Source organism: Mesocricetus auratus, unplaced genomic scaffold, assembly GCF_017639785.1.
Source record: "Mesocricetus auratus isolate SY011 unplaced genomic scaffold, BCM_Maur_2.0 Super-Scaffold_4256, whole genome shotgun sequence".
Lineage (NCBI taxonomy): Eukaryota > Metazoa > Chordata > Mammalia > Rodentia > Cricetidae > Mesocricetus > Mesocricetus auratus.
In genome coordinates this window covers 97,564,212-97,585,615 of record NW_024429182.1, presented here as the reverse complement: position 1 = coordinate 97,585,615, position 21,404 = coordinate 97,564,212, and the positions used below count along the sequence as shown (strand labels likewise).

At 54.4% G+C, this 21,404-nt stretch overlaps 1 protein-coding gene across 7 annotated transcripts; it reads right to left on the bottom strand.

The window, feature by feature from the left end:
* Positions 1-342: 342 nt before the first annotated feature.
* On the bottom strand, positions 343-17,984 carry Relt (RELT TNF receptor). 7 transcript variants are annotated; one of them, XM_040757920.1, is made up of 12 exons: positions 10,701-10,715; positions 9,267-9,365; positions 7,660-7,729; positions 6,324-6,398; positions 6,048-6,214; positions 5,786-5,865; positions 4,719-4,976; positions 3,287-3,367; positions 2,896-2,977; positions 2,511-2,768; positions 1,911-2,109; positions 343-1,754 (listed from the first exon to the last, which is right to left on the bottom strand). In XM_040757920.1, exons 3-12 carry the CDS (start codon positions 7,723-7,725, stop codon positions 1,707-1,709), a joined length of 1,314 nt encoding a protein of 437 aa, XP_040613854.1. In that variant the 5' UTR covers positions 7,726-7,729; positions 9,267-9,365; positions 10,701-10,715; the 3' UTR covers positions 343-1,706. The 7 variants fall into 7 exon arrangements, with proteins under 7 accessions (XP_040613854.1, XP_040613836.1, XP_040613839.1 ...); XM_040757902.1 differs by lacking the exons at positions 9,267-9,365; positions 10,701-10,715 and adding an exon at positions 17,869-17,984; XM_040757905.1 differs by lacking the exons at positions 9,267-9,365; positions 10,701-10,715 and adding an exon at positions 17,697-17,968.
* Between the last annotated feature and the right edge of the window lie 3,420 nt (positions 17,985-21,404).

Here is a 21,404-nt window from a genome sequence, read left to right as displayed (position 1 = left end):
GCCTCACAGTCATAAGGAACCTCTACAGGTCAGCCCTAGGAATCTCCTCACCGTTACCCACACAGCTCTAACAGCTTCCCTCTAGGTGCTCCTGTGCTCTACGCTGTGACCAAGAGGACCAGGGCTTTGCCTCGTCCTACTCGTTGGGGAGGACCCTCCAGCCCTTCCCACCTGTGGGTCTGGCCTTTGCACATCCCTCTCCTGAGCTTCTACATGACTGCTGCTTCCTGTAGAGCTGTTGCCACTCACCACATGGCTCCTGTGACCTTGAAATATATTAGTTCACATCAAGATGTATAAAATACATAAGACTCTATACTGAAAAATAAAAAAGCCTGTTCATAATTTTCATAATTATTTTATATTGTAATTAAAACATTCTGGATATACTGAGTTAAAAATATTAACTTTACCTTAAAAAAAAACAAACAAAAAACCTTTTTGGAATGATTATTAGAACACTTTCAATCACACACGGCCCAGTCTGTATTTCTGTTGGGAAGCCTGGCCTCTAGGGACCTTGGTGAGAATCAAACGAGCCACCTCCCTGGCGTCAGAGGAAGGTGCTTATGAGGGGAAGGACACTACGTAGTGCACCTGGCCAGGCCCCTGGAAGCATGAGGTAAGGAAACAGGTTTCCAGGGTGGGAACAGGGAAAGGAAGCATCTCATGATACCACTTTCCACCTTTTATTACTCAAGTGTGTGGGGCTGGAGATGTAGGGACAGCAGGTTCCAATAAATAAGAAATGGGATGGGCAGTGGGTCCCGCGCCTGCGCAGCCCCACATAAATAACCAGGCCCTGCGCCAGAGCAGAGACTAAGACAGGCTGGGTTGGCAGTCACCCCTGCTACCGAAAGCTCAGGCAGACACTACCACAGGTGCATGGAAACCACAGACCAGAGGCACTCTCTAGCCTGCCATCCTCTCCCACAGGTCCAGAGTTGAAGGCAGCAGGGTGGCCTGGGGCTCTGCATCAGAGCCTTGTACAAGTCAGGTCATTTTTCAGTTTCATTAAAAATAGCAGGGTAGGGGCAGGCACATGCATTAAGCCCCTTCTGTAGGCATTGCCATAATAGTCCCATGGGAGCCTTGAAGGCCAAGGCCCAGAAAGCAGCAAAAACAGGCCAGATAAAGCTACTAAAATGGGAGGGTAGCCACGTCAAGCTCCCCCCAACAGGACTCAACCCAGAACCCGCAAAGAACTGGAAAGGTCCTGGGAATTGAGCTCTGCTCCCTCACTTCACAGTTAGAAAGCTGGAACCCAAGTACTCCACCACCAGTGCAGGGCTCCTCGCTACCCCTTCCCTTTCGGGGGGCCTGCCAGAAGAGAGGGAGGCACGTCCAGGGTCCAGGATATGGCAAGAGTGCTAGTTCCCAAGGCACAAGCTAGGGACCAGGTACAGACACCACTCCTCCACCAAACCAGACTCCTAGGGGACAGAGGGCTCCTATGATGTGTTCAGGACAGGCACCGGGTTAGGGCGCCCTGCAGGGAAGTAACAGGCTGCAGGGACAGGGTGGGCTCTTGATCTCCTGCTCACGTGCTGTGCCCCAGGCTGCCTCCTTAGTGGGGCGGACGGCCCCACCTCCAGGCCCTGGCCTTTGCTGTATCTTGGTCCTCAGTCCCAGCTGCAGCTCTCCCTCCTGAGGAAGCCTTCAGAACCTCCCAGGGCAGGGCAGAGTGTCTAATTCTAGACAGCCCATCAGATGACCAGGTTGCTCTCACTTAGCCGGACCACATAGCGGTTCTCCTAGGGATCAGGATTGAGGGTGCAGAGCTGAGTCAGGAGGCCATCTGGGCTTCAGAAAAGTGGCATATACCTAGAGCTCCCCCTACCGCCTCCTTGGGTCTTTGTTCTGTCAGGGTTGACTCAGATGCTAACAGAAATTTTCTTCCCAGCTCTCACCTCGGCTTTGTTCTCTGCTGGGGGCTTCAACCACTTAGTATGGCTCCCACCACTTCCCAGCAGCGCCCGCTGCTCAGGGGGAAGACCAGGCTGTGGGGAGTCGGGAAGATCACCTCCCGAGGGCCCGACCTCCGTGATAGTCTTCACCTCAGATGACAATGAACTGGTCCGTTGCTCAGGAATTCGAGCCACACGGAACCTGTAGGGAGAGGCGGTACTGACATCTCATATCAGAAGGGATCCTAGGACAGAGAAGACACCCACTAGGTGACACGCAGTTTTCAAGATCAGAGATGGAGCCTGTCACACTGTACAAGGGCCCTTCCTAGACCCCAGAGACAAAACTGTGCCCAGCTCCCAGCAACCCCACATCTAGTTAGAGGTGGACAGACCCTTAGCCTAAGTTTCAGTAACACCATGACTCAGGGACCCAATATCCACGTGAGATAGCATAGTTAGGAAATGATGGCATTTTTTGGCCACCTGCACTACCCAGAGAGACCCAGAAAAGGACAGTCAGCACTCAGCTGGCCCACGGACCTGCCTGTCTCCAGGCCGTCCAGTTATTCCCCGACCCTGCTATGCCCGTGCCCACCTTACCTGCCCACAGACAAGATGGTGATCTCACCCTGACGTCCTGTCTTGGCACTGGCCTTAGGAGCCCTAGATGGGTTGGGCAGGAGGGTGGGAGCAGGAGTGTTAGCAGCCGCTGCCTCAGGAGACAGAAGCACCTCTGGCCACTTCTTCTGGCTACAACGGGAGCAGCAGGAGCCAGAGAGCGAGGCCAGGCCCTGCACGGTGTGGAGGTGGTGGCGATGTGGGCAGATGTGTTGGGTGCTGGGAGACGCCGGCAGCAGCCTGCAGGAGGAGAAATGACACTGGGGCAAGCAGGGCAGCAGACTCCAAGTAAAGGGACACAGGTGACACGACAGGGAGCAGACCCAAGGGGGGCCCCTAGGAGGCAAGCTGCGGGCCCCTCCCTCACCTGGGTACAGGCCTGTGGCTCGTCTGCACCAGCTGTTTGCTGTGATACTCTTTCAACAGCTCCTCCAGGGCCGCTGCATTCTCTGTGGGCAGGTGGAGTCAGAGTGCAGCTCCCGAGTGAAGGAGCGAGCGCCCCGCCCCACACTCAGCACATGGCCCCTGCCCACTCCCACATCCGTTCCCGGGGCCTGAGCTATGTATGTGCTCTTCCTCTGTCCCTCAGCAGTCAAGAGCAGAGGCAAAAGCACCCTGCACCAAGGGTGGTCGCGCCAGTTAGGCTTTGGTCTGGGGAGGCAGAGCTAGGCAGGATTTTTCCCAAACATCGTCTAAGGCTCCAGAAGGAGACTGTCCACTCCCAGGCAGGGGCTGAAACAGAAAGACCCTCTCTTCACCTTTCTTCTCTGTGATCAGGCGCACCAGGACCCCAATGGTGTCCTCGTTGGCGTCCTCTGTCCTATAGGCGGGATTGATCCCTAGAGAGAAGGAAAGGAACCCATCCATGATCTAGGAAAGAAGGGATTCGTGCTCCCAAGCTACACCAGGATCTGCTGGCAGAGGGCGCCAGACCTTGTTCAGAGCTGCAGCAGACTCCACCGTGGCATTCAGGTGACAAGACCCACAGGCCCAAATAGACTTGAAGGTATGCTGTCATCTTTATTATCTTGTACCCAGCAGCTCCAAGGATTCAGTGTTCTTAGGACCATCTAAAGCCCCATCCCCGCAGACTGCACCAGCCTCTTCTGGGTGGGCACTGTTCCTTCCTTGGCCTTGAGGAGCTATGGACTCTCGGTGCTTAGAACTTCCAACACCTTTCCAGGTCCATTACCTCTCTGCACTCCACCCTCTCCATGGAACTACTTAACAGCTCTGGGCTTAAGCCTCGAGGGTGTGAGAATGGGCCAATGAGCCAGCAGCATATTTCTAAAATTTGTACCCAGGCAGTAGCCAACCGTCAGAGTCACTCGGCTAGCAGAAAAGTACAGTCCTACATAAAATGGCCCTGACATGGAGCTGGAGAGATGGCTCGTGGGTAAGAGTACTGTTTTCTGCTCTCAGTTCCAGGGGATCTTCTACTCTCTTCTGGCCTCCCTAAGCACCAGGTACACACCTGCTGCATACATACATACATACATACACATGCAGGCAAAACACACACACACACATAAAATTAATTAAAAATAAAAACATTCAAACAATTTAAAAATGGCCCTGGCTTGCTCACTCCTGCCCCCTCCCTCCATAATTCAGTGCTGGGCCCTGGAAAGCCGGCATGGAAGAGGTTACGTCTCTGCTGACTTGGCCATAAGGCTCCTGAGGGCCCAGAGAAGTGCATCTGCCCACAAGGTCTCTACCCTTCAGGAGGCTTGGTCAGCAAGAGAAGCAATCCGTCCACGGCCTTCTCCCTCTGGTTTCAGTTCTTGTATCTCAAACCACAGTGGAGCTGAAACCTGAGCCCAGCACAGTGCCTGCCAGCCCTCCTGATGCAGGGCATTCTCCTGCTCCAGACCAGAGGTCAGAGGTCACTCTGAACCAGACAACTGGAGCCTGCTGCCCTATAGTTCCAACCCTACAGTGGAGCAGGGCCTCAGCCAGGGCAGGGACCCCACCAACACCACTTGACAGCTGACGGCTTTCCCTCTGCCTGTTGCCACAGCTCAGCCCCTTACCACCCTCTGTCAGTCTGCACCGATACCATCAAGGATGCTGCACAGCACCCCAGGAGGCCTCCCTGACTGGCCCTCTGCAGGCCTCTCCTGTCAGACCCGGAGACCAGGAAGGTCCCCTCCAAAGCCCCCACCTCCCCCGGACCTAGTCAGGGCTTACCGCTGCCTCCACCTCCAGGGCTGGGCCCCACTTCCTTGTGGGCCGTGCAGTGGTAGCCCTTCCGTTTGAGCAGGTTGCACACCAGAATGCCCAGAAGCCCCATGAGGCAAAAGACAGGGACGATGGCAATCACCGCATACTGGGCAGCTGTCTCTTCCGGGCCGCCTGCCCGGGTGCCATTCCCAGACTGCTGAAGCTCACCACTGCCACTGGCACCTGCTGCCACTTCCACACCACGCCGGGCCCGCCGCCCTGACTCTGAACACCAGAGGATGGAAACAAGGAAGCAGGGAAAAACATACAAACAAGTTGCTAGGCTGGGACTGTCCCTCCTCAGCCCCAGAAAGGCTCTCTGCCTGACCTGCCGTGTCTGCCCACTTTACCACAGACACATGGCAATCTCGCCCTAATCCTGCCTTGGCCTAGCCTTGGGAGGCCTGCGTAGGTCAGGATAGGAAGCTAGGAGCAGGAGTGATGGTAGCAAGTCCAAGGACCCGAGCACAAGCTAGGGGAAAACTGATATCCCTAAGACAGCCCACCCCGCCACACCAGGGAGACAAAAGCCAGCTCATGCCGTCTTCCCTGACCATCCAATCAACTGCCCAGTGAGGCTTCCTTGGGCCTCGACCTACATCTGCCCCTCATGCTAGGTGTGCATGGAGTGAACAGATAAACACATACAGCATACATACTCCTAGACAAGGGGACACAGGGTTCCTCCTCACAATGGCACATGAATTAGTAGCTCTGTGGTGAGAAGTTGTGTGTCCACAGGTATGTGCAAAGGCATGTATGTGTGCTCATATGCATCAGTAGGGCTCTTCTGGAGGGAGTGGGGACAGCAGGACCACATGGGATATGAACCTCCGATCCTAATGGCAGCTGTTAGATGCTGGATGGTGTCAATCACTCAAAAGCAGGGTGGCCGACCATGTTGTTGGACACCTTCTGGCTGCCTGCTCCCCTATGGGCTGGGAAAGGACCCTCCTGTCCCCCTATGGATGCTTCAGGGATTCCTAGGCTCAAATTCACTGATCCCCTTTCCTACCCCCCCACCTGCCACTCACCGTCACAGCTACCAGTCTTTGGAGGTGCCTTGGAGCATGGCTGACACGGAACATGAGGAACTCCCTGAGGCCCAAACCATCTGCAGGGAGGGAAGATGCGACTGAGCTCCAGAAGTAAAAACTTGTCCTTACAAAGGCTGGATTCCTTCCTACCAAGTGCCCTCAATGGTGCCACCCATCCATGTCACAGGAGGGAAGGGAGGCCAGTCAGGGAGCAGTGGCCAAGAAGCCAGCATGAGCCCTACCCTCCCGCTGTGCTTACCCAGGCTGGCAGTCTCCACACACTGCATCGTGAGTTGCTGTGCCAGCCTGGGCCTCCAACCTCCTTCGAAGGCTGCAGCGATAATGAGGCTGGCATGGATGGGAGTCCCATGAAGCTGAGAAGGTGCCTGGCAGGCAGGGTCGGCATAATGTGCCCTGCCCTGGGTCCTGTGGGAGAGGAAAAAGATTACAAGGCCAGAAGCCTGAGCATCGAGATGGAGGCCTCCCTCTGCCGTCAGGAGTGACTCTTCCCGGGACAGGGCAGCACATCGCTCACCAGGTCAGGCTCCTTGCCAGGAGGACACAGCCAAGGAGTTACTGATGTTGGAGTGGCCAGAGGCCAGGGCAGCAGCTGGAAGAATGCAGGTGGGACACAGAAGACATGGTGACAGAGAACAGGTTAGGCACGAGGCCTGCAGAGTCATCTGCTCACTCCCTACACCCTGAACAGAGCATGAATCGCAGACCACACGGGCTCCCTACCCAGCACAGGGCACTCTGAGAGCCTGCCTAGCCACTCCACCACACTGCCGGCATCTAGGCAGAGAGGGAATTACATCTGCTCCTGGAAAATGCTGGAAAGCCCCAGACAGGATCAGGACCTCAAGCCCTCGAGCCTCTGAATTATAGCTCATTCAGATGAGTTACACCTCCTCACCCCAGACAGATGAGGAGGAAATGCTTCTGAATTCCTCTGAGATTGTCTCCCTTCCTGCTGCACACCCCCTACCCCCAAGCTGGGCATGTCATTAACTATCCTCTGTTTATCGTGCCTGCAGCCGAGGCTGCAGCTGGTGCTCACTTACTATTCTGGGCCTGGACTGAGTCTGAGACCACATCCTCCTCTGTGACCTCCCCCTGTGCCAAGGCCACCCCATTCATACCCTGTGCCTAAACAGGGCATGCCACGTCCCAAAGGGAGGCTCTTCTAGATGTGGATTACTAAACCCTTCTCTGGTGACCTCACTCTGCTCCCCACTCAAATGAATGGACTATCTGCCGGACTCCTGCTGTGGGAAGACCCTGTCCTCCAACTTGGCCCCAGCTGCCAGGGCTAGGGGACACCAGGCATGGAGCAGGGCAGGTTACCCTGAAGACAATGTCAGACCTGGCTACCAGCACCTGCTCAGGCTGAAGGCTGCCTCCGGGAGACTTCAGCCTGCTATCCCTGAACTTCCAGAGCCACAGCAGAAAGACCACACAGAGCACACAGACCCCAAGTGCTCTGGCTCCAGCCCCAGAATCTGAGCTCCCTAAACTAATACAGACCCTACATCCAGCATGAGACACTACTCAGTTTCTTTCAGGCCCCCGCCTTGCCCTCAGCCATGCCTGCAAATGCTAGGAAATCCCTCCAGCCCATGCGGGAATTGCTTGGGAAAGCTGTACCCCTGGCTGAGCCGGGTAGAAGAGATTATGTCTGTCTCTACAGGGTCATGACTGCACAGCCGGGAGTGCTAGTAGACAGGTTAGATCTTCTAAGAAAGAGGCCAGTGTTTAAGTCTGCAGAGCCTGAGACTCTTGGGCAGTGTCTGCACGCCCTTCTCTGGAGTGCTGGGGTGCATCTCAGATTCTAACAATTCTAGCTTCTCTGGGGCCCTTCCCCAACTCACCACGAAGAGGCAAGACAGGGGCCAGCACAGCAAGGTCCGCTTCATCATCAGGCCCCGGAGTGACATTGACCTAGGGCAGATAAAGGAAGCTCAGGGAGCGGCCGGAGCAGGCAGGCAGCTGCTGTCTCCCCCAAGCCACATTCAAGACGACCTAACTGCTGCTGGGTAGTGGGCAAGCATTTGCCCTCCGTGGCAGGATGCAGATCTGAGCAGAGCTGGAAATGACCTGTTTAGGGTCAGCCTTCTAGGACTGAGGAGGCGGGAGGGAAGCTGAGGGCTCTGTAGTTCAGGAGGTTTCCCAGAGCAGGAAGTGCTTCCTTCCCCTTCCATAAACAGCCAGGTGCCCAGAGGCATCAGAGGGGGGCAAGAGGAAGGAGGCTGGGGAAGCCTGGACTGGGGGTCTAGGATGGCTGCACCACCTTTAGCCCTGCTCTTATCCGCAACCCCTCACAGCTCCCAGGCCACTCTCACATCTGCCTTCATTCCGGCAGGTTCCGCTTCAACGCTAACTCAAAGGCCTCTGTGTGGAAGTACTTCTGGACGTCGGTTACCCTGCCCACTCTGTCACAGGCCTGTTTCTCCTCTGCACCTCCCCAGGGAGGCCTGGTCTATGTGCTTGCGTCTCTGCCTGCCAGCGTGTCATGGCAGACTTGGGAGGGAGGGTGACCATCTGGCATCAAGCCTCCTGAAGCCTCTCCAGCACCTCCTATAGGCAGACATGCTTCTGCACTGGGGAATTAGGAGCACCAGTGTCCACAGGGAGCTCCATCTCAGAGGACACTATGGCAACCCGACTAAGATACAATGGTCCCACTGTGAGGTGTTTCAGAGAACCATCATCAATGCCAGCTCCCCAGCCCACTGGCTCCAGGCTGAGTGAGGCTCCCTGCCCAGACAGCAGCGCCTCTGGACAAGGTTAGAATGACAGGATGGATTCAGAATAGACAACAGAAAAGTTCTTGTGTATTTCCCAGAGTCAGGGTCACAGACTGGGGTATGACACTTATCAAGCTGCAATACAAGCTATGAGCAACCTCTGAAACCCAAGGGTGCTCACAGGCCTAGCCACCCACCACCACTGGACAAGGGGTCACAGGCTGTTTTAATGCAAGCCTGGCAGAGGGCTTGTTGCTCTAGGAGGTTCCAGGCCATAGAGCCCCCTTTCTGCTGGTAGCCAGGTCTCCTGGCTGGAAACAAGAGTGGAGCAGAGGAAACCTATCTGCCACCTGACCTGGGCCTGGTCCCAAAGACCTCAGCAGGGTGAGGGATTCAAGTTACACCCAGGGGAGGGGGAGGAGCTGGCTTCACATCATCCAGGGACTCTCCAGGTCACTGGCAACAGGCCCCTCTTGGGCTCCAGGCCAACTAAGGGGAAAACCAGGGACAGGGAAGGACAGGCTCCAGAGTAGGTAAAGGCCACATGTGACAGTCAATACTCAACAGATGGCACTCCTGACTCATCCCTTGACCTCTCTCTCCTCAAACTCTGTCACAAAACTGCCTTCCAGGTTCTGCACCTTAGTGTCCCTTAAACCCTTCCAGGATCTGTGTCCCCTCCAGACCCATGGCCCTTCCACAGTCCTTCAGAGGATCTCACCATCACAGACCTGACTACAAACCCCGAGTCTTCAGGTGTCCCTGCAGCGGTGTCCCTGCGGCGTGCTCACAGCCCCAGGGCCCCTTGTGTCCCCAGGCAGTTCAGAGAACTAGGACAAGGGGTGAAAAGTAAAAGGTAAAACCCCAGAGAGAGGCCCAAGACTACCCAGACCCTCACAGCACCTTCTGGGTGACCTGAGACCCAAGAAGAGGTTATGTGGCTGTTCATCTGCAGACAGGCCAGAGATCTAGTGATCTTGAGATTTCCTAGAGGGTCCAGAGGCCCAGCCTCACTCAGGCATATCCACTGACAGCCACCGCCCAGCATCTCTTGCCTTCTAATTATGCACCTTCTAATTACCCCCAAACTGGCACTTACTCCAGTCTGGCTGCATGGCCCCCACTCTCAACCAGACTGACCCCCCCACTCCGCATCTGCCTGCTCAGGCACATGCACACACGTGCACACCTGCTGCTGCAACCTCTGACACCCAGTGTTTAGCACCCAAGCTACTGCCCTAGAAACCATGGGAAAACAAGCTCAGAGAAGCCCCTAGGTTAGCAGGGGTCAGTGGAGGCACCCCCACTTCTCTTGTTGAGAAGGCCAGGCAGCCAGAGAGACCCCCAAAGCCTAGCACCTCCTAAGGTGTTAGCTACATGAGCTGACAGAAATGGGAACACTGCAGCCCAAGAGAGAAGGCCACCTGAGGGAGGAGAGTCACCTTAGCCACACAGGGTTAAAGAGGTAGGGTTCTAGCAGAGAAGGAAGCTAGCACACAGCCACTCCTCCATCTCCTAGCCCTGGGCACCCACACAGCCACTAATTCTCAATGGGACCTGAGCACCCAGCTTCCCTAGCCTTGGTTTCCTCGTCTGCACGATAGGTTGTTTATCTTCCGTGCTGAAGCCTGCCATGAAGCTTAACCCAGGTAATGGGCCTCAAGCCGGTCACGGGACTTCCTCCCCACACCCCCAGAGGTGGTAATTAAGTATTTGTTGGCTTGTTTGTCCCCCAACCAGACAGCAGTCAGGGTAGGAATGTCTGTTTTATTCACCACAAAGCCCAGCCCCCAACCCAGGCATGGAACTAGATACCTCAACCAAATGGCTTTGGAGACTCAGGGGGGGCTTTCTTAAACCTAACCCTCTGGAAGAGTGCCCAAACAATTAGAACAGAAATTCCCTAAGTACAAGCCAACTAGCAAAGCTGCAGCAGGGCTCCAAACTGCACAAGAAGCTGCCAGTGGACACTGCCCCAGAGAGGAGCAGCCCTGGAGGCCTCACAGAAAGAGGAAGCTGTATTGCTTGCCCAGGCATCAGGCAGCTTCCTCTTTCCTAGAACTGAATCTGTGGGTTTACCCCCAGCTCCAGCCAAGGCCCCCCCAGCTCACTCCCTAAGATCTTCCAAGGCCTCTGTCCACTTCTGACCTTCAGGTCAACCTTACCTGCAGCCTGGTGTCCTGACAGATGTGGGTGTGTCCTGAGCCAGCATCCCCACGCACCCTCAGAATGGTGTTCCAGCAAACCCCCCAAAAGCCTCCTTACACAGCATGGACACACCAGCCACCTTAGGTTTCTTTCTGAGTGGCTTGAAGCTTCTTTCAAACCACAGAGACGTGTGTTACCTGTTGTTTCCTTTGCCCAGAAACCCCTCCTATTACTTTTGGTCAACACCTACTCTTCCTCCAGAGCGCAGTTCAAAGTCACTTCCTCCTGGAGGCCCCCACCACCCCACCCCTCCCCTCAGCGATGCCGCCATCCGCCCAGCCCCCTTCGTCACCACAAGCTGTCCTCTGTGCCCAGCGCTGTGCTGGGTATGGGCTGTACTGGGAATGAGAAGCAGGAGAAATGTCTTCAGTAGACTACCCGGCTATGCCAGAGGGAACCCACGGCTGGTGGAGAAGCCCAGGGCTACCCTGGGGAAACATCACTAAACACAAGCTTGCCCTCCTGTGCTCTTCATTGTCTGTAAAGCTATGGGGCCCCGGGCAGATGGCTCATGAGAGAATTCACGTTTAGTTCTCAACACAGGATTGGCACAGAAAGCCCTCAATAAACACACACCACACTTCACAAGGCCTCAGTTTCCCCATCCGTAAACGTTAAAAAAAGGAAGAGCACATGTGTGACCAGCAAGTGTGAAGCATGGGGAAATTCTCTTTTGTATTTGTGATCAGTGAGTAGCAAGAGATGAAATACACAGGAAAAACCCCGGGGTCCACCCTGGAGTGGGAGGTATAGGAGAGTCGTCTGGGAAGGCTGGCAAGCAGAGTCCAGCTCATGCTGAGCTTGCACTTTTCCCGGGGCCTGTGGGAACCCTGACACGGAGAGCAGAGGAAACGAAATCCTGAGTGATTTGCCTCTAGGCAGGCAGGTGAGCTGCCAGCCAAGGGAGGACACCCGGGGAAAGGGAGGCAGGATCGGGGCCCACCTGCAGCAGGGCAGGGAAGGAGGCGGGTTCTGCTTCCTAGCGGTGGCCTTCTCTGCATCCTCTAGAGGCAAGGGTTGCCTGGAAACACAGCTGGACATAGGCCCTCCTCAGCAGAGGCTACACCAGGCAGCAACAAAGGCAACATCAATAGAGAAATCCAGGTTAGCAAAGGACCCAGTGGTTCCCTGGCAACTGGGGCTGAAGTAGGGCAGTGCCCACACTGGGCTCCATTAAGGCTGCTAGGCATTGCTGGCTTCCCTACAGAAGGGGGCTGACCTCAGCCGGGGACTATCCCTCACCCTGGCTCACCTCCAATCCATGTTAGAGAGGTGGACATCCCCTTTTCAGATCTGGCTAAACAGGACTGCCTCACCTCTGCCTTTCCAACCCCGAAACCTAGTCTGCAGGCAGACACACTCAAGTGTGCTTGCCAATCTGATGGCGGGCAGCCTGGCGCTGAACTGTGTGGAAGGTGGCTCAAACAGATAGAGGACAGCTCAACTGAAGGTCTACTAGAGAGACCTAGGCAAGGCCTGGAGAAGGTGTGGACCCCACCTGGCAGCTTCAGGGGCCTCTCGGAACTGCCTGCACCCATGCTTTTTTGGATATTGTGCTAATTTATACCAGGTCACACAGGAAAGAACACTAGAAACTACAGGAAGCAAGAAGACTGGGGGAGTCTGGGAATTCCCAGAGGCAGGAAGAGCTCCTAGGGCTGAAGCTGAGGCTGTCCGCCCAGAGATAAACAAAGCTGCCCAGAGGCTACACGGAAAAAGGGCATTCCCCATTCCCTGCTCTCTTCCCATGCTACCCACACTTCAGGCAGCAGGAGCTGGACGTGTTTGTTCTGTTCATCAGACCTCCTGGCTGCCACTGGGCCTGCATTTCAGCAGCTCAGGTGGTAAGGCAGGCAGGAGGGGCTGAGAGGGCTAATTGACTCCTAAGCCTAAGAAAAGGGCTGAGGCAGTCAGATATGGCTCTCCTGGCTCCTCCAGTCTAAGTAGGAAATGAATGCAGTCTCCCTCCTTCCTAGGACAAGTCTGGGGATGAAGTCTGAGACCAGGCAGTCACCCTTGGGACAGAGCTAGAGCTCCCAATGTCCCATGTCCTCTCCAGGCCCACTGGGTCTCTCAGCACAGGCTTCCATGGTCCATTAAAGAAACTGAGGCTGAGGTAGCTCAGTAAGAACCTTGGACTAGGGCTGGTAAGACAACTCAGTGGGCTAAGGCACCTGCCACCAACACAGTGACCTGGGTTCGATCTCTAGAGAACCAAGTCCTGTAGGTTGTGGCTGACTTCCACACTACCACCCAGTCAATACAAAGAAACAAATACAAGTAACACAGTTTTAAAAAGAGCCCCGCCTGAAAAGTAATAAGGCTTACCAAGCTAGGGGAGGAGACAAGTGACAGCTTTTGCTGTCACCTCGCCCAGTACCCCGCTGCTTGCAAGGGTTTGCTTTAGCTACACCAACCTTTAAGAACCACAGACCATCCCAGCACTGCCTTGTCTGGCCCTAAGACAGGACAGCAAGGACCAGGAGGAAAACACCTGGCTCACCCCTCAGTCCTGCTGCTACAACCTCCCAGAAGTCAGTGTGGCTGCTGCCCTGCCGCATACCTCCACTTTTTATTGAGTTGCTAATGAGTCGGGATGGTCTCAGACTGCTCAGCCCGGACTCCTCCATCACCCCAATGTGGTTGATTGGAACAGAGACTTAGGGAGAGACTGAGGAGAAACCACAGGTCTCCAGTTCACTCTCCAGCTGCTTCGGTTTTGGTGCAGGGGAGTGAGCCCTACACAGAGGAACTTGTGCTGAGGCCTGGGTGGACATGTGTATGACAACAGCAGTAACAAGAGCAAGGCTAGGATCTGGGAGCTGAAACTCTGGCTCTGCCACTGAGTGGATCTGTGACCTTGAACAGGTCATTTAGTCTCTCTTGAGTTTTGGGGCCTCAAAGGATGTGAAGGGATATTTGGAATCTCACTTAAGCAATGCTGGCAAAGTTCTACCAGTTCTTTTTCTTTCTTTCTTTTTATTTTGAGACAGAATTTCTCTGTGTAGTACTGACTGTCTTGGAACTCACTCTGTAGACCAGGCTGGCCTCAAACTCAAGAAATCCACCTGCCTCTGCCTTCCAAGTGCTGGGATTAAAGGTGTGCACCACCACGGCCCGGCCTCACAAGGGCCACTGGAAGAACTCAGGCTCAAAAGAACAAGCGATGTCCTGTCAAGGCTACCCAGGTGCCCGGGTACCGGAAAGCAGGCTGTGAGGAACCCAAGTCTGTAAGTCTCGACAGCATGAGATCCAGGTACCCACACCAGTGGAGGCTTGTGTGTGCCTGCTTCCACACAGCTCAGACCACAGAGTCGGAATGGCAGAGGACTGAGCCGAGACAGTTCAGCAGTTCACATGCAGCCCCACCTGCCATCACTCGGGCAATTGTGCCTACTCAGCTGACCTCACGGTGTGTGTGTGGGGGGAGATCCAGAACACACAGGCTAACAGCAACTCTTCACAAGCAGGCTGGAGCCCAGCCCCCACTCCACGCTTCAGGAAGTTTTCCTATCAGGGGACACACCCAGCCATCAGTTCTCCATCTCTTTTGACCTAGCCAGCAGTGAGGAGGCTGCTTGAGGAAGGCAAGTAAGGAGAGTGAAGGGCCCACAGGCTCTCAGTTCCTTCCCACCATGAGCATACACAGGGCCAAGTTTAGTCCCTTCCCAAACTCGAATGGACCCTGCCTCTAATTGGCCACAGAAGGCCCCTCCATCTGTGCCAACCAACCAGGGACACTCTGGGAGCCACATGGCAGTTTATTTATAGAGTGCTCTTCTTTCCCAGGGTGGGTGGCCCAGGAAAGAATTCCTGACTTCAAGGCCATCGACCTGGGTTTGGACCCCAGTGGCACAAGGGTCTTGAAGGTGCCTTCTCTGATCCTTGGTTCCTTGCCTGTGTCTGGGACTGAGGAATCTCTGGAGGACAGGGCAGAGGTCTGACATAGGGGTGGAGCACACAGCGGGATGCAGAGCACTGGCTTTCCTAACCAGCCCAGCCCTACCTTGCAGCACCAGTTTAGCACGCACAGCTCTGGGGGTCAATCCATAGCACCGAAAAACAAACACCGAAGAAAGCAGCTGGGCACGCAAAGAGAGCCAGGGCCGCAAAGCTGTGACAGAACCTGCTTCCCTTGCCGCCCAAGTGTCCAGACATCAAGTAGAAGGAGGGAAAGTGGAGAGGAGAGCTACAACAACCAGGCAAGGAGCTGGGCATGCCCTGCCATTCTTAGAGGCTCACTCTCCCCCCGTGTAAGTGGGGCTGAGCCTGCTGGCTCTGACTCTTGGCTCTGTAAGTTGAGCCCCTCTATGCTTTGCACCAATGGCGGGCATATCCCTCTAGCAACCACACCAAATAGAAACCCAGCTCGGCCCCTCTGTCATCCCCAGAGGCCCAAGTTCCCAGAATGGTTTGGCTTGGTGGGGCATAGAGTATAGCTGGGGGGCTCCACAGAGGTTGGGCCAGAAGGGAAGGTTAACCCTTAGTTAGCCCTTCTCCCCTCTCTCCTTCTCCTGGCCCTGAGCTATTTCTACCTCTATGCTGGGGATGGAAATAACTTGGGCTCAGCCCCTGGAGACGAAACCAGCTATTTTCAACAGCCCCCAAAGCACAGCTCCAATCATTCCAGGGAGGACTGAGGGACACCCTGATCCCCAGCCCCAGGTCAAGCATCGGCAGTGATCAGAATTAGAAGGGTTATCGAGGAAGAATGGGGAGACAGAGACCCAGATTGGGGAGGGTACAAGCACAAGGTTACTCCATCTGCTCCCCACCAAGGCAAATGGGTGAGTCAAAGACAGGGGGTGGGGACCTCTCAAGTGAAGCATGATGAAGGTCACCATCCCTTCCCACCCCTGGGCTGGGCTGTGCCGCTAACTCCAGATACTTCAGAGCCAGGTCTTTCTGGTGACCCCGGCTTGTGGGGAGGGGAAACGGGATGACAGGAAAACAAGGTAAAACACACACTTGCAATTTGCCAGCCATGTGTGCACACAAATCTCACTGCAAACTCATAATGGGACGCCTGTGCCAGTCCAAGTGTGAGAGATGGAAGCTCAGATAGCCATGAGCAACTACCAGAAAGGTGGTTAGGAGACTTGAGTTCCACTGTCCTGACTCTATGTGACCTTGGACAAGCCACTGGTTCTCTAAGCCTCAGTTACTCTCTCTATAACAGTCACCACATCTCAGAGCCACTGTAAGGATTCAATAAAACAGCACATTATAGCCGGGTGGTGGTGGCGGTGGCGGTGGCGAACACCGTTAACCCCTGCACTCGGGAGGCAGAGACAGGAGGATCTCTGAGTTCGAGGCCAGCCTGGTCTACAGATCGAGTTCCAGGGTAGCTAGGGCTGTTACACAGAGAAACCCTGTCTCGAAAAACAAAAAATAAACAAACAAAAAATAAAACCCCCAGCACATTACAAAGTATTGACAGCAGGGCCCACCACTGCCCCCTCAAAAATTCAAACAGCATTTTCAGAGGCTTACAGAAAGCAGAACCTCCACATACTACTCCTGTCAGGTGTAGCTCCCCACTGCCACCTCTGGAGTTAGGGAGCCCAGTTGCCACCCACTCTACATGAGTTGCACTGACCCTGTTGTGGGAGCAGGGACCTCAGAGTGGTCTTTCCCAGATGGACTTTTAGCAAGAACCCCAAGACCAGAACAGAGACCATTCATTGCTGGAGAACAAATATTCCCTTTCTCCAGCCAGGGAGCTGAAAAAGAAGTCTTTGGATTGAGATCTCAGGATCTAAAAGACCAAGTGGCTTTTGAGTGGGAGTCTGTTATCTTCTTGACAAGCTTCAGGCAAGACTGTTTCCAACCTCTCACCAGCACATGGGGGCAAACCTTGGACCACTTTGTCATCAGCAGAAGCCTGCCCCCATCCCCCACTGCAGTCCTTCCGCCTGGAGGGAAAGGAGAATGGAGCAGACTGACCCAAAAACAATAGAGGATCCCAAAGTGATGATTCACTGACTATTCACACACCTCTATGCAGACTGGGAGACTGAGGCCCCGCAGGGGCTGATTCTGCTAAGTAGGCAGAGAATACAAAAAGGGCCTGGCCAGATGCTGACGACGAGCGAGAGGGAGAGAGAGAGAGAGAGAGAGAGAGAGAGAGAGAGAGAGAGAGAGAGAGAGAGAGAGAGAGAGAGAGAGAGACTGTCTGTCTGTCTGTGGAGATGGGAACCACCTCGGGTCTTCCCTGGGCTAGAGGCACTATCCCACCCAGTGCTCAGTTTTGGCCTCCTCTTCCTCTGGGTGCAAACAACTCACTAAACTGAACTCCTGAAGGGTGCCTTCGAGAGATCCTTATTCCCAGGACTCCTGATCTTCCTTGCCCCCTCAATTGCTGGAAGGTGTCAGGTTCCTCCTTCTGTCTCCTTATTCTGTCCTGAGTCAAGCAGACACACACGCAGATACACACACACACACACACACACACACACACACACACACACACACACACACTCTGTCTTCACTTGGCTCCGTACGCACCCTGTGACCCCGTGATTCAGGGCTTGCTCAAGTTATTTAAGGTTCCTCTTCTACGTTATACTAACAATTTTTAGTGGCGCTAGCCCGGGTCACACTGCAGGCCACACACAGTGACCCCAGTGACCTGGGGTCTCTCACACACAATCACATACATACATACACGCTTCCTGTCTCAGACACACAGAGCCCCTCTGTGTAGCCCGCTAGGCTCGGCGTCACCGCCCAGTGTCCCAGCCACACGTTTACCCGGGCCAGGCCGCCTCATGCGCCGTGTCACCCACAGTCACGGGCTGACACCGTTCAGAACCCCCCCTTCCCGGCAGCCCCGCGTTGCAGCAGCACCGAGGCGCCGCCGTCCCGTCCTGCAGCCGGCTGTGGTGTCAATCCAAGTTCCCGGGTTCCACCGACCCTTCGCACGCCAAGTTCCGCTGCTTCCTCTCGCGCACCTTCTGACAGACTGCGCAGCGGCCGGTGCGGGGAGGACGCGCTGCCGGGGGGCTCTGGAACACGCGGGAGGCGCCGGGACGGGACAGGAGAGTGGGGCTGCCGCATTCGCAGCGTGGGAGAACTTCCTCGGAGCAGCAGAGCGGGGCTGCGGGCCGAGCGCGTCCTCCTTACCTGGCCGGCAGCACCAGCTCCGCTCAGCGTCCGACGCGGCACCCGGGCCCCGCTAGGCGAGTGCTCGGGGCCGGCCGCGCACCCTGCGCGCCTTTTGAATGAATCGCCGGCCTGGCTGGGAAGCTGCGCGGCCCCGCCCCTCGCGTCACCGCCTCTGGCCCCGCCCCCGACGTCAGAGCCTCCACTTGCGGCCCCGCGCCCCGCGCCCTGGCAAAGGGCTCAGGATTCTCCCGCCAGGCCGCGCTGCTCTACACCGCCACCTCTCGAGCTTCCTAGGGACGGCAGGGTCTGCGCGCGACGGCGACCGGGATGCTTTTCGTCGCTTAGGGAAAGGGGTGTAGGTGGAGGGGGGGCACTAAACCAAGAAACTCCGGCTTGTGTCATGAAGCGAAAAAATGCTCGAGACTTGAATGCTACCCCGGTACTGTCACTACTGGCTGCGTAACTAGAGCCACAGCGGCCAATTCCTGGGAATTTTCTTACTTTTTGGAATTGATTGCCGATGAGAACGACCTCAGTGTCTTGGATGAGTCTCAGGCTAGCTTCTAGAATCCCCCACCTAGTTAGTAAGAGAGTCTGTAAGAAATGCTCACCTAGGCAACTCCTTTGTAACCTGGCGCAAATACCCCCTCCTCCAGAGCAGCTGGTCCCTTCCCCAAGTAGGACAGGTGACACTCCTCTCCGTAACACCAGCTGTCCAGTTCTTCCTGTCCCCCAATGCCAACCATCAGAATGCCCAGTGGAGGCCAGGAGTAGAAGTGTAATCTCAGGACATGGGGGACTGAGTCAGGAAGCTCCTGAGTTCCAAGCCAGCGTGGACTGCATATCGAGACCTGTTTCACTAACACACCAGCAAACAAAAACAACGACGAAGACAAAGAGTGCCTAGCACTATGACACATAATTGTAGAAGCCTGGGCACTCTATGCACTGTATTCTTGCCTCTGTAAATGGTGTCCTGTGTGGTATGGTGTGTCAGTACAGGAAGTAGCCGCTCAGAGCCCACAGCCTCCACCATCCGCCCCCCCCCCCAGTACATTCAAGGGACCGAAAGTGGCCAGGAGAACAAGACTGGGAACAAATTCAGGCAGCACAGAGGACCTGGAGCTGAGGACAGAGGCCTGGCCAGGATCGGGATAATCACAGCCCACTAAAGACATTGAGGAAGCTAAAAGGTCTGTTGGGAATAGATGGGCCGGGGTGGGATTCTAAACAAACTTGAGTCAGAATCCGAGCCACAGAACCCAGAGGAAAGGTCAGGTCCCCAGAGTCTGGGAAATTCCAGGAGGAGAACTGGACACCTGAGTGAGGAGAGGGAGGGAAGAGTTTCCATTTCCCTGGCTGAGTCCAGGTTTCAGGGACAGGGCAGAAAGACTTCCAGGTTACTGCTGTCAAAATCATGATTCCAGCAGACCTACTGACATGTATGTGCTTTGAATCCCAGCGCTCTGGAGGCAGGAACAACCGGATCTCTGTGAGTTCTGGGCCAGTCTGGTCTAGATAGTAAATTGCAAGCCAGCCAGGGATACCAAGTGAGACCCTGTCTTTTTTGGGGGAAAAAAAAGACCCATCCCATTCTATGCCATTTGTGCCCCTCCCCCAAATCTGGGGACAGGAGCTATACCAGGGTCCCATATCCCAGCCCATGGAGGAAACCCCCATGGGGAACAGTGAAGTGCCCAGAGTAACCTTCATGTCCTCTACTTCTGGTTTTGAGACATGTGTAGCAGTATTTAACTTGGGTTCTGGGAATTGCACCCAGGTCACAAGCAGTTCATCAGCCCTTTTTGAAATGTTTTCTTGTTATAAGGGCATTCTGTATGCCAATTTTAAAACTCCAAATGATGGTATTTCAGGTCCCACTTAATAAACAGTCCAAATAGATTGTAAGTTTGGGTCTGATGGCTAAGTTTCCCAAGAGGGTCCAGGCCCATCTCCACTAACAACTCTCTGGGAAACTTTGGTCAAATCCTCCCAGTCAGTCTGCACCTCTAAAAACTGGGGCACCCAACCTGTCGCCTGAAGGTCACTCTGGTTCTCTGGGGTGGAAGCCACCTTCACAGCACAGACTCCCAGGAGTGTATACGCCCCAGTCCCACGTCCTTGGTTGGAAAGGAGCCTAATTATTATTTACTTCTGGTGGGACTTGCTGGCTTTTCGTCCAGCTGTCTGTGACTCCCAAGCCCTTCCCAACAGGAGTCTGGAGCCACTCTGCAGCTAGGAGACAGAAAGAAGGTGACTGTCACAAACTTGGGGCCCGACCTTTACGGCACTTGGAGCGTCACTCGGTTCCAGAAGAGACTCAAAATCATAGGTTCTCTAAAGTCCTGGCATCTCAGGTGACCTCACGGAATCTTGGCACTCACTCTTGAGTGCCTCAGAGACTATCTTGTATAAAGCCGCTCACAGTGCAACTGGAGAAGGCTGGTGCTCCAGCGCTTCATGGTAGGTACCGCGGCATAAGATCTCAGTAGGTTGGAATGAGTGTTCATAGTGACCCACAGGCAGGGGCAGGGGCAGGGGCAGGGGCAGGGGCAGGGGCAGGGGCAGGGGCAGGGGCCTCCACATCTGTGCCAGGCTTGCAAAGGTAGATCCTGTGTCACATTTTCAGAGCTACCAGGATTTTGTTATTTGGAGAAACCTTTAAACAGGTGGCTGCAGGCGCGCCCCCTGCTGGCTACACTGAACTCCAAGCTGGAAGTATTGTCATTGCTGCTTTTCCCAAGTTACAGAACTCTGTTGGTAGCAAAAATTGCAGATATTCAAGCTTTTTGTACAAAATGCATAGAATATTTACTTGTGTGTAGCCCATCCAGTCCTCCCCTAGCCTTTAAATTCTTTCTAGATTACTTGTAATACCCAACACAACATAAATGCTGTGTAAACATTTGTAATATTATTTGGTGAATAAAGACATGGGCAAATTTTGGACCTGCTCGGGACAGATGCAACTATTGTAAGTCTAAATTTTCCATCCACCAGGCAGGGTGACACATGCCTTTAATCTCAGCACTCAAGAAGCAGAAGCAGGAGGACCTTTGTGAGTTCAAGCTCAGCCTGGTATACATAGTAAGTTCCAGGACAGCCAGAACTACAAAGGAAGACCTTCTTTCAAAAAATAAATAAATAAAATTTCCATCCATAGTTGTTTAAGTCTGAAGATACAGAACTCATGGATACCAAAGGCTCCCACTAAAGTTACAGATTACAGGCTTAAGTTTTTAAAGGTATATATTTTTTATTTCTGGTGGCTGTGGCAAATGCCTTTAATACCAGCACTCCAGAGGCAGAGAGGCAGAGGCAGATGGATCTCTGAGTTTGAGGCCAGCCTGGTTTACAAAGTGACTTCCATGACAGCCAAGACTACACAGAGAAACCCTGTCTCAAAATAAAATAGTAGAATAAAATTTATTTATATATATGGGTGTTTTGTCTGCATGTCCATATACACACCAGAAGAGGGAATCAGATCTGATGGGGCCATGGGAGTACAGACAGTTATAGACAGTTGTGAGCCATATCAGTGCGGGGAATTG